At 34.6% G+C, this 13,836-nt stretch overlaps 1 protein-coding gene across 2 annotated transcripts in view; it reads left to right on the top strand.

The window, feature by feature from the left end:
• LOC125651004 (fibroblast growth factor receptor 4-like) overlaps positions 1 to 13,836 on the top strand; it is a 45,355-nt gene that overhangs the window by 11,500 nt on the left and 20,019 nt on the right. For both annotated transcript variants that reach the window (XM_048879603.2, XM_048879604.2), the window contains exons 6-11: positions 4,495 to 4,624; positions 4,929 to 5,209; positions 5,792 to 6,026; positions 10,617 to 10,855; positions 11,112 to 11,238; positions 12,498 to 12,680. In XM_048879603.2, the coding sequence (XP_048735560.1) occupies positions 4,495 to 4,624; positions 4,929 to 5,209; positions 5,792 to 6,026; positions 10,617 to 10,855; positions 11,112 to 11,238; positions 12,498 to 12,680 (1,195 nt within the window). The remainder of the gene's footprint in view (positions 1 to 4,494; positions 4,625 to 4,928; positions 5,210 to 5,791; positions 6,027 to 10,616; positions 10,856 to 11,111; positions 11,239 to 12,497; positions 12,681 to 13,836) is intronic.

Genomic DNA, 13,836 nt, shown 5'->3' on the forward strand with positions numbered 1-13,836 from the left:
AAATCGCATTCTTTAAACCTTTCTATAAATGCTAATGAAGCATTTTAGAAGAGTTCCTTTGATGTTAAAAGTTGTATTGAATTAATTAGAAACAATAACATATTGCCAAGAATTCATAAAGATTATAACCTTGAGAGAATGACTTTCAGCTATGCTGCTATATATGCCTGTTGGCAGAATGGCAGAGTACTTGATCAGGCTTTACAGAGTATGACCCCTAAGAGGGAGCAGTACTATACTGCTTTTGTCACTCAGGACTTGTGAAGGGTTAGGGGTGGTCAGCTGGTACACATTACTCCTGAACGGTGTTACTTGTATCCTCTGCCTGCTGCTCATTGTCAACACTCGTCAGCGTAACATGACTAGAGGAACTGTTACACATTTTTGTGTCTTGCTAGGCATGTGGAGAAGGTTTCCTCTCATTCAGTAATCATTGTAGAATTGTACACTTTCCTATCCCTCATAAGTGATTTTGTACCTTAGTCATGAAGATGGGCAGTCTGGGTTGATTAGAATGAGGGGAGGGGGTGCCTAATAGGTGTAATGGCACACTATGATTCTACACATTTCAAGTGAAATGTAGTTTAACTTTTCTTATAAACATTTTATAATCAATTCGTTCTACCAATTATAGCAAAGAAAATGCATGTGTCGAATGACTCAGTTAGACTTCACTCAGGTTTATATGGTAATTCATACAAGTCCACTAGCTTTTAGGAATCCAACACAGGGCTTTAATTTGTATCCATAGAGGGCGCCTCAAGGCATTCAGACCCCATTCCTGCCTTGATTCATTATTGAAAACTTAGAAACTGCCCCGACTGGTTGAGCTTCAGTATCTTGTACACCATGGATATGTCAATGTGAGTGGGAAGTCCCAACAAAATTTTCATTATGTATTTTAACCTCAATATCTTGAACCCTTGGATATCTCAAACTTTTTTCTCTATCCCATTGAATTCTAGATAAGGGTATATTTCAATATGATGATACACTAAGCAGCAATGTTGACATCACAATGACACAGTAAACACTAATGTTGACATCACAATGACACAGTAAACACTAATGTTGACATCACAATGACACAGTAAACACTAATGTTGACATCACAATGACACAGTAAACACTAATGTTGACATCACAATGACACAGTAAACACTAATGTTGACATCACAATGACACAAAAAACACAAATTTTTTACTTCTTTCAAGCCATGGCTTTTTTATACAGTGTTGTGAAATTGCCTGAAAAAGAATGAAAATACAACCATGAACACTTAGATAAAATGATTTGCAGGCTTACTCCCTGAAGATTATGAAACCACTCCTGGATTGTTAAGTGCATAATAAAAAGAAGATATCTTTACAACAATATATTGCCAAAGGATCATTGTCATAATTATACAATAAGATTCTTAACTAACGATTGTGTGTAAAGGCAGAAAAGTGCAGACAATTGTATTAATGCTTCCAGGGCGACCCAGTTCCTAAATAGAAAGCTCAAATGGTTTGTGTCTGTTTATTAATTGTTTGACAACATCTCTGTCTTATGAGTACATTTACCTATACATTGTAGATGTGAACTTGTGAGGAAGAGTATATACTTTATCATTGCACACAGTCTTTTGCAGGTACAATTGCCTTAAGAATGTGTTTTGGGGAATTGGGTATCATAGAAATCTTTTGTTTCATGTTTAGTGATGAAGTCATAAAAACATTACATCAGCTTTTTCCCTGAATATATATGCTGCATGCACAATCACCTTAAAAGTGTCAAGTTTTCATTTGTCCTACTTTGGAAAATGTTCATTCTTCTGACAGCAGAAGTAAACATGGGCCTGGTTCATACTGGGGATTAACTAATTAACATGCAATATTTAACACTGGGTTCACTGGGATTAACTAATTGATATGCAATATTCAACATGCATTTGTTCACACTGAACTTTGATGTGCCTTAATTAAGTAACAGCTAGATGTTATTCAACCCACTTTGTATTTACACTGTACTTGATCTGGGTAAAGTTATATAACCACTTTGTATTTACACTGTACTTGATCTGGGTAATTTAGTTAACCACTTTGTATTTACACTACTTGATCCAGGTAAAGTTGTGTTTACATTATACTTGATCCAGGTAAAGTTGTGTTTACATTGTACCTGATCTGGGTAAAGTTGTGTTTACATTGTACTTGCATGATCTGGGTTAAGTTGTGTTTACATTGTACGTGATGTGGGTAAAGTTGTGTTTACATTTTACCTGATCTGGGTAAAGTTGTGTTTACATTTTACCTGATCTGGGTAAAGTTGTGTTTACATTGTACTTGATGTGGGTAAAGTTGTGTTTACATTGTACTTGATCCAGGTAAAGTTGTGTTTACATTTTACCTGATCTGGGTAAAGTTGTGTTTACATTGTACTTGATGTGGGTAAAGTTGTGTTTACATTGTACTTGATCCAGGTAAAGTTGTGTTTACATTGTACTTGATGTGGGTAAAGTTGTGTTTACATTGTACTTGATGTGGGTAAAGTTGTGTTTACATTGTACTTGATGTGGGTAAAGTTGTGTTTACATTGTACTTGATGTGGGTAAAGTTGTGTTTACATTTTACCTGATCTGGGTAAAGTTGTGTTTACATTGTACTTGATGTGGGTAAAGTTGTGTTTACATTTTACCTGATCTGGGTAAAGTTGTGTTTACATTTTACCTGATCTGGGTAAAGTTGTGTTTACATTGTACTTGATGTGGGTAAAGTTGTGTTTACATTGTACTTGATCCAGGTAAAGTTAATCCGCTTACTATTCACACTTGTATGCATTATAAGTTAAGTTTAAGTATTACTTGAGTTAACACAAATTAATTTTAACTCCTATTGATTTTCATTCTCATTTTAAATCTTATAAGATATTATGGATTGATAATTTCACCATATCTAAAGGTTTTCTTATGACTATAGTATGAGGGGGGGGGGGGGTGTCATTGTAAGTGGGGTAGTTTTATTCTTTACTGGCACCAGCTTTCAGATCTGAATGTTGTTATTGAAATATGTGCATAAAGAATGTAGGTTGTAAAATGTTACCATCTGTAATATACAAGTATATATCTGTCAATTTGGATGAAAATAGATGCAAACTGCAATTCATTCACATTGATTGTTTATGATGTTGTTTTGTTAATCCTTTTAACAGAATGATTTGTGCAAAGTTGTTTGGCACAGATCATTTCTGACTTTCAGTGATACAGATTTACATGTACAAATCTACGCAGCATGAAACAGTCGTTTCTTCAATTGCTCCTGTCATAATGTGATATTTTTGTTCTGTCTGTGCCGAAACATAAAAGAAAATAAAGCCGAGTCATTATGATTTAAGGATTGTTAGTTTATTGAGACTTAAACTGGAGAACAAGAGTTGGAATGGTAGGGGATTTGATGTTGTTGATACTTATAACACGTGTAAGCAATGGATCTGTCACAGATGACTGCAGAATCATACCTCATTACAGTCTGCTGATGGACGAAGATTTCCTTTTTTCTTTACTGAGAATTACCTGCTTCATTTGACGTGCAGACACCTTGCAGTGCGGGCCACTCTGCATGCTTCCTACAGAATTCTCACTGTAGTTTTTATTTGTAAGATAATAGATAAAACGTTCTCCCAGTTTCTCAACCAGATCTTTCAATTTTGTATGAAAAATTCAACACTGTGAACCAGAAAACTGCTTTTTTTAATTTTCAGAAGATATTTTTGGTAAAGGTAAAAATATCAAAAGATGTAGACAGCTAGTCCACTTTAACAGCGTTTTTTTTTTTGTGTGTGTGTGGATTTTTTTTAATTTTTTTTTCGATAATCTGGTTCTGTGTATTTTTATCAGAAAATTTAGTCCCACTTAATGGTACCTGGTGCCAGTCTTTGTGATTTCTACCAAATCATTGTTGGAGCCAAATAACTCCTCTTTTTGGTCTTAATGGGACAATTTTTCTTCATAATTAGATTATGGTCTGTCCTATCACAGTATCAGATGGCGACTTCTACCATCAATAGAAAACAAAGGGAAATTATATATATTGTGTGTTTTTCAAGTGGTCAATAAATTTTTGTTACTGCTTGGATTGAGAAATTATAGAAGATGATACTGATTGTAGGATCCATCTATCTGTATATATCACTTTGTTTTCTTTTGCTTCCTTCCCAATCCTTTTGAACACTTACTGTAAAAGATTTTTTACATAGATATGAAAGAAGGATATCCAACAATCTGTAATTTGTATAAAATCCTTGTCTTTACCCTCAAGTGGGTGTTTTTACGTAAATAAATGATTAGATTCTCTTTGCAATCTCTTCAAATTTTATACCACTTGAAAATTAGCCAAATTTTTTTTTTCTCTCTCTCTATGCTGAACATAGTTGAGGCATGTCTATGCACTTGAAAGTTTTTTCATCCTTCTGTGTTTGTAGTAGCCTATATGTATAATAATTTGTCTTTTCAGACAGCGTCTAGGAATGTGGTATTGAAGAGGGAGATTCTACTCCATAGTTCTGAGTTCTGGTTGATTGCTGTCACAGAAAATGGCTCTGCTTCAAATATCCACTTTCAGGAGAATAAAAAACTTATTACAGGTTCTCATTTCAGTTCATACTTTTAGAATCAATATTTCGTACCAATATATTTTCCCTTTTTCGTTTCTGCCCTTTCCCTTTTGTTTTCTTCAGGTGAATGTTTAAAACAACAGAACTAATGTTAAACTGTATTATAAACATATTAGCTCTCAACGGGTGTCCATCTTAAAGATTGGAATAAAACATGCATCAATGCGTCAGAGCATAAAAAGTATACACATTTATTTCCATAACATATTATTCTGGGCTTTGCACATGACCGTGTACTTGTATATGAAGTATAAATCTGTGTCTTTTTTTGTAGAGGTAATGTACCCACCTTCAGCCTCCCTCTCCCAGGACTCGAACCATGGGTCCTCAGTTAATACTCCTATCCAAGTCAACTTCTCCATCGTGGAGGATGCACAGGACACAACTCTGTCTGCCCTCATCCAGTGGTCCAACCCGCCCATCCCCCTGGGGCCGGGCGATTCCTACAGAGTCACCTGGTTTATGGAGAATTGTCAGGTGTGGGAGTATTCCCCACCCTGCGATCAGCCTGCTGACCACTATGCCCACACGGTGATGTATTCCAAGGATAAAGAGGTAATTACAGGGTGGGACAAAATTGAATGAAGTGTTTACCACAGCTAGGGCCCTGAGTAAATTTAAGGAATACTTTTTGACTGTTTGCTGTAATGTTCTCCATGAGAGACAATGCTGATTAATGAAATGTTAAAAAGCATAATTTACACTATGACAATGGTCAAAAATCTGAGATACAGAGTGAATACAGCTAGGACCACTTATGTGGCAGATTTCTTTCAAAACTGAAACTTCTTGACTTTTAGATAAAGGTAAAGTTTGAAGATGAGTTATTTCTGACAAAATTCTTATTTTGGGGGGCAAATTAGATAATGTGGTTTCATGATCCTAAAAGCAAGATTTTACAAATTAATTGTGACACATCATTGATGCAAGATCTTTTGAGGTAAAGATTAAAGATAGACTATTTTGAAAAGAACTCTTCAATTTGTGGTAAAAATAGCTAATTTTGAAGAAAAATTCTTAAAACATTAACTTTCATGATACCAAATTATCATTTAGATCTTAATGACAGCATCAGGAAAATTTAAAATTTAGATATAATTGTTTTAGAGAGTAAGTTTTTCTTTATTTTTGTTTTAGCCCTTCTATGTTATAAATTCGCTGATGTATAACTCACTATACAATTTGGTTGTGGATCTAAACTTAGCCAGTCAGCAAAGTAAAAAACGATGGTACGGGAAATTGAATTTTCGAACAGAGCTTTGTGAAGATGTGGACACAAAGACGTACACAAAGTGTAATGATAACATCATCGACAGTAAAGTGGGCACCGATGTCAACAAGTATAGTGGGCAGGAAGAAGAGAAAGAAACAGGTTAGTCCAAGTCAGCAACATACAGGGAGCGTTATAACATTTATCAACCTCTGTATCAGCAACTTACAAGGGGTGTTATAACATTTATCAACCTCTGTATCAGCAACTTACAGGGGGCGTTATAACATTTATCAACCTCTGTATCAGCAACTTACAGGGGGTGTTATAACATTTATCAGCCTCTGTATCAGCAACATACAGGGAGCATTATAACATTTATCAGCCTCTGTATCAGCAACTTACAGGGAGCATTATAACATTTATCAACCTCTGTATCAGCAACTTACAGGGGGTGTTATAACATTTATCAACCTCTGTATCAGCAACATACAGGGGGCATTATAACATTTATCAACTTCTGTGAGTTGAGCTGAATGAGGAGTATTGCAATTCACTTGTCAAACCTTGTGGTGTATTGATTATAAACTTCTTTTAAAACTTAGTGCAGCATGTTTTCATTCACAAACTGTTTCAACCTTGACATTTTCAGAAATATGTAGTATGAACTAGCCCCAGTATTGGTGGCTCTCTCTCTCTCTCTCTCTCTCTCTCTCTCTCTCTCTCTCTCTCTCTCTCTCTCTCTGTGTGTGTGTGTGTGTAAAAGCATGCAATAGTAATTTGTTTGACCTGTTGAAATTTGATTATTTTCTATAAAACTATATGTCTTATCACAACACACATTGGAATCAAAGTTTGAAGGAAGACATATCAGATGAGGCACCTACAGTGTAGATCAAGTCTCTCTCCAACAGTCATTTACAGACAGAATTTCAAACAACATTTTTTTTAGGATCCTTCAGGCTTATCGCCTGTGAAGAATTAAAACAAAGTCAATGGGGCTAACCCCAAATTCTGCCACAAGGCAGCACCTTCATCTAGTATTCTCCAAAAGTGATTCTGATAAATCTCATTTATCTGTAATTTTCACTAATTCTGAGGGAGGGGTGAGGATCTATGGGTAAATTGCTTAATGCAGCTTTCATTTCAAATGAAAACAAACTATTTTGTTACTTTGAGATGTTAAAGATGCTTTCCTTGTCTAATTTAAATTGGAGGAAGTACGGGATGGGAAAAGTTCCCTTCATCTCTGAAACATCAGACTAAAACAATTCTCACTCCTATCCTGTGAATTTTCTGTCTTGTATTGCTGTACAGTCAGAAAATGGAACATGTGAAAGTCTAAAGAAACTTCTGAAAGGGAAACAATAATCTGCCCCATACAGCACTATTAAATAGAGAAGCATGAAAAAAAGAACTAACCTAAAAAAAAAAGGGGGAGCAAACTCTGATGTGAAAGGATATATTTATTTTCCGTAACATTGATTATGGTACATTGATTCTGATTGGTTGAAAATATTGCGATACTGTATCAACCAAGAAATATACTGTGAATTAGTCACACAAAAATACTACTGTCCACACGCGGTGGGTACAAATGCTTATCGCTGCCTTCATTTATATGCTAAAAGGCCGATTATCAGACATCATACAACCACCCAAACTGCAGGGACACACAATATTTATAAATTTATTAGCATTTAATAATAAAATAGCTCAAGCAAAAATCGATAATCACCATTTTTCTTTGATTAAAATATCACTCGTGCAGAAGAGGAAATAAAAAATAATTTCATATTTAATTTAATGGCCTAATTCAAACAAATACTATTCTTGATATGGTCATTTTAATGTATACCAATGGCTAATATAAACAAAATTTATACTTTCATTACTTTTATCCGTATTTACATAGCTAGTCTATAATACATGTATACATCTTGTACCCACCGAAGCGTTCAATAGAACACTGAACGTACCTCCATCACAGAAGAGCTGATATCTCGGAAGTTGCGTATTAGACTCTGTGCATTGATGTAGTTTTCTGTCCAATCCCCCCCCCCCCCCCCCCCCCCCCCCTCCAAATTAATATGAGTCATTTCTTGAAACAAACTATCATGCCTATAAGTTTTGCCCTAATTACAGGATCAAATTCAAATTTGGGGAATAAAGATGCTTTCCTGATACTCAGTAATATGAACTGCAAAGTCTTAAAATTCATTCAATTAACAATTACATGTAAAAATTATAACATGACATCATTATAATTCTGCCATATTTTTGTCATTGATTTGAAAAGCAGGAATATTTATAACAATTTCAGAACAATTAAGTTTTCCTTTAGAAAGCAAGTATCCAGCAACTGCATTTATGCAGTATGTGATATGTATAGGGATGTTCTAACTGTTGTTAAACATCATTTGGTTTGATGTCTATGCTTTTTATTTTCTATGCAAATTGAGGCCTGTTTTTCATCAATTTTGATCAAATTATGATGTAACTTTTTTATTTATGATATCATAATGAAATAGTTAATGAGTATTTTACAGAAAAAGACACAGATGTCAATTCAATGACTTTACATCCTTGAAAAATTAACTTTATGACATTTCTAAGTTCCATCATGTTGATCTCTTTTAATAGTCTGCAGTACAGTTGAGGTCATGCCTAATTCTTTTGATCTCTTTTAATAGTCTGCAGTACAGTTGAGGTCATGCCTAATTCTTTTGATCTCTTTTAATAGTCTGCAGTACAGTTGAGGTCATACCTAATTCTTTTGATCTCTTTTAATAGTCTGCAGTACAGTTGAGGTCATGCCTAATTCTTTTGATCTCTTTTAATAGTCTGCAGTACAGTTGAGGTCATGCCTAATTCTTTTGTGGATACACAGTATCTGTTAGAATTTCATTTTTAAGAAAACAAACCATCAACCATAAATGGTCTGATAAAAACTGATATTGGTCAGTATCCCGAGACGTCACTTCTTTTCCTACTAAGATGATTTTCAAGGACAGGACAAGCGGTACACATGCAATCAAGACAGTATTGATCAAGCATGTGGTATCTGTAAATCAGTCATAATATATCTCAGATACAAGACGAATCCTCTGGAAGATGACTGGAATGTGAAAGTTATTCCAGTACTCAAAGAGCAGTGATGCATGGGTACTGTCCGTATTACAGTATTACGTATGAAGGCGATAAAAAACAAATAAAGCGCAGGGGAAAATCAACATTAATAATTAAGAATTTCGGTTAAGTTTCCATTGCTTCAATCACAATATCGCAAATCAGGAGGATTATGTATGTGTATGCAAGACAAGTAAACGTGCCTCGTCAGAAGAGCTATTGCTATGATTTGAATAATGCTGCCTTTCTCCCCTTGTGCATAGAATTCATCAGCAATATCTCTGATGTCTGCTACTCAACAATCTTCCACCTAAAGAATATGTGATATAAAAATTTAACACCCACTGAGAAAAGAAAATAATACAGAGATCTCCATCAATTTTTGGCACCTTCTGAATTGGTATTACGTCAGAGGTACTGTACATTGTTTTTATTATGCTGTACCCCTTCGTAGGAGATTAATGTCGTCTGCAAAATCTTTTTTCTTCATTATTTTTAATATGTAAAGCAGAGTTCTGTTTTGAAGATAGTAATAATACATGGCTAAAACTGATCAGGAAAAGGGGAAAATAAGAAAGTTCATAAATAACTAAATCCTATCTAAGCAGTTGAAAGGGAATTCATTTCTCTTATCTGATGTCCAGGAATGTTTTTTTTTTCAAGAGAAGAATCAAGAAAATACTTTTTAATGTCAGACTTAGCTGTTTGCAGACAGCTTTTCATACATCAAAACCCTTGTATTGCATGCCAAGCTATCATTCCAAGTAAAGACCATAACATTGTGAATCTCAAGGCAGCACTAATATTAGAATTGTATACACACAATCAGAAATGGAGTTAAGTTCTTTGGTTTAGGGAACTGAGTGTAATCTATTATTAAATATTTTGTCTCTGTGAAAACGAGTCACAAGATTTGAGGGAAGTCATTTGCCTGACTGTGTTGATTATTGGCGATCTGTTCATCTTTTATGGCCATTTTGCATGTGGGATTAGGATGATTGTTGTAGGATTAAGGATTTGAACTTTTAAAGAGTTGCATTAAAGCCTACAGTCTCTGATGACTTTATGTGTTGATATATGCATCTGAATGATGCTTCATCATATCAGTTGGCCCCTTAAGAAATTATTTCTCCGTTGTCAAACCTATATATACTTCTAACTCGGATGATGTCCATGCCTTCACGGAATCCACTCAAACTTACTTCCTGCACAAGTTTTCTCCATTGTGTTCCTCCCCCATTGTTTTGCGTGATTGCAAATACACAAATTCTCTCTTTAAATGTGGGTTTTCTTAAAAGTGCAAAATAGCATACTTCTAATTCAGGTGCTACAACTAACCTTAGAATATTATATCAGGAATCATATCAAGTTTGCTCTCAAGATTTAGGATGGGGGTGGGGGGATGGACAAATTGAAAATTTATAAATCACAACAGCTAGGCAAAGGTGACTCAAGTGAGTGATGTGGCCCATGGGTCTTTTGTTGAAAATTCAGATAGATGTATTCAAAACTGGTGGGGGGGGGGGGGGGGGGGTTCAGATTCATTTGTTTTTGTACTTCATTTTATGGTCTTTTTTCAGATCCGTTGGTTTTGGTACTCCATTTTTTTAATCTTTTTTTCAGATCCATTTGTTTGGTACCTCCATGTTGTGTCCATGACCTATGATGTCACCACGAATCGTGTCACAGCGAATGTCTCGTGGACAGTGCCATTCAATACTTCACACATCAAAAGTTATTCTGTTGCCTGGAAACTAGTAAACACAGATTCATACAAGCATGACTCAAGCTACAAATACATCATTACCAACCAGAGTTTTTGCGTCATGTCCTTAGATCCCAGCAAGGATTATGAAGTTTCGGTGTGTTTTATCTTTAGTTTTTTTTTTTTGTCATTTTAAAACAGTACTAATGACCGTGTAACAGATCTCAAGGATGCTGTAGTATTAAAGATTGGTTCTTGTAATGACAATCTGAAACTGTAGATTTAAAAATTATAATGTTTTTAACTCTGAAGTCATTTATTAAGGGCTATGTTTAGAAAGTCATAATTTAAGAATGAATTTTTTCAAGACATACTGAATGACATGTGTTAAGACTGCTCCCATTTTGTTGTAGGTGGTAGCTGTTTTTAAAGACTTCAAAGAGGGGGATTACATTAGGGACAGTGAGAGTGAACCTTTGATCTTTAACACCACTTGGTTTGAGTCTATGCCAGAGACACCTAGAGTTGGAATGAGTAGAGGTATGTAAACCAACACATAAATTAAAACCGTATCATTCAGAGAAGTGGTTACTGTAAACCAACACATAAATTAAAACCGTATCATATAGAGAAGTGGTTACTGTAAACCAACACATAAATTAAAACCGTATCATACAGAGAAGTGGTTACTGTAAACCAACACATAAATTAAAACCGTATCATACAGAGAAGTGGTTACTGTAAACCAACACATAAATTAAAACCGTATCATTCAGAGAAGTGGTTACTGTAAACCAACACATAAATTAAAACCGTATCATTCAGAGAAGAGATATCTATAAGGGTACTTTGAAGAAGACATTTTTTGTATACCCTGAATATTAATATTTTGCTCACCTGAACAAAATCGGATAGAGTTCATGTTATATCCCTTCCACAGCCATAGCGTAAAAATGCGTAATGACCAAAAACAGAAATTGTGTCGTCCTGTGTTGGGCCCCAGAGGAGGATATTATAATATATTTGGAATAAATCATAAAAAGTTGCATCCTACCAGTTGCTAAAATTATTAAGATTTGCTTTTATTCTGTCTAATTTTATAGATCCTCAAATGCACAATAAGGATAGGAGTTTCATGTAAGCATTTTTCTGGATTTCCATACCTTTCAAAATCAGACCAGTATAGGTTTTGTTTAATAAGCATGCACACAGTCTAGGTGTCAAAAGAAAGAAAATTTTTAATAGAAGTTGACAAAAGAAAGGGAAGGAAGAAAGGTGAAAAAAATTGCACCTGAAAAATATAAATCTTTTGCACATACTCCTTGTCGTAGTGACCCTGCAACGTGACTTTTCGGCACTAGAGGACTAATCTCAATGCTCATTCTGTAAAATATTAAACTTTGTTTTTCTTGATACAAAGTGTTTATTACTACAATGGTTCAAATTTTTTTAAATGATTTTTTTTCTAAACCTCCCCCCCTCCTTATTTTTAACTAAAACCATATTGCCAAGTTTGAAGTATTTGATGCTGCTTCTGTTCTTTAATCTGACTTGCAAGGGTAAATTTATGGATGCACAGTCTTCAAGTGGTTTGAACCCTATTTTCCTAAAGTATTTTCTGTAGGATTTTAACCCATTGCCCAGTTTACAAAATATATAATGAACTAACAGAGAAGGGTTTGTGTAATGTTTGATATTCTTTAAGTATTTGACCAGTATTTCAAACAGTTGTTTCTTGGATACAAATGTACCATGTTTCAAAGTATGGATTTTTACACTTTATTACATGAATCCAACAGTTGAACATTCCCAGATGCAGGGGGTGGTGGATAAGGTGATCTATGGGATTGCAATGATACTCAGCATCAGCTTATTGGGACTCATTATGCTGTTTGTCTACAAGAAACGCCACAGCTTCAAGGACATCATCATCACCAAGACAACAGTCGCCAAGAGCAACAGCTACAAATCCAATGTGGGATGTAAGTTTCATATTTTAACCTTGATGTATCATCAACAAAAACCACTCACTGTCGGATAGTGGTTAGGATCCTCACTTTGCAACCAGGAATTTTCAGGTTCAATCCTCAAACTTAGCACCATGTCAAACCTAATTCTAAGACATTTATCATGGGCAGTGACTGATCCATTGTCAAGCACAAAGCATTAAAAATGAAAATCATGCTGCTTCAGTCTTGAGTGCTGTGCACAGATAACAATTTGTGGAATTTCAACTACAACAGGTGACTTCTCTTCAGGGGTGAAGAATTTTAAATGGGATATTGGACAACAAATAAAAAAAAAACCCAATAAGTTTCATTCTATCAAGATCTATTTTATATACTGATGCCTCAGACACATGTATTATTTGAAAGCCATTCAGTATAATCTAGAATTTACTATTTTTGTGGTTTTTTTTTTTTTTTAAATCAGTCCCAGTGCTTTTAACATTTACAAACGTGGCAGTTTCTAAGATTCGACACTTATTTGCTTAAACGCTCTTCAAAGTTCACACAGTGAGAAGTAAACAAGATCAGCATAGATATTTGTTGAAGAAGAATGCACTAAGATTTAGAGTACAGATCAATTATCTCAAAAATGTTCAGCGATTACCTGTATACAATATAGATAGGACATGTTTTAAGGTTCACACTATAGATATATATGTACAACATAGGAAATATTGGTGTCTTTCATCTGCAATTGATGACTTCTTTCAATTCATGGTACTGTAGTGATATCATATTCCTATGTATATGAAATGATGAATTTTGAGTTCTAACAGTTCATTATTGGAGATCTTGATGATGGTGCTTAAGTTGACGGATGGAAGTGTTAGGTTTGCCCTAATGTTTGCATGTTATCCTAGTTTATGGGAAAAAAGACATTTAATGAGTTTTGTTTGTAATTTTGTACAGATGTTCCTAAAAAAATGTATTAGAAAAAAGAGTGTATACAATATTTTGAAAACATAATTGAATTGTGTGCTCTCTGTTATTGACAAGCCAAAGATCTCACATCATTATATACATGTAGTTATCAGTGCAGCATTATCATATACATATAGATATCAGTGCAGCATTATTATGAACATATAGTTATCAGTGCAGCATTATTATATATACATATAGTTGTCAG

This window comes from Ostrea edulis, chromosome 5 (assembly GCF_947568905.1).
Source record: "Ostrea edulis chromosome 5, xbOstEdul1.1, whole genome shotgun sequence".
NCBI classification, from domain to species: Eukaryota; Metazoa; Mollusca; class Bivalvia; order Ostreida; family Ostreidae; genus Ostrea; species Ostrea edulis.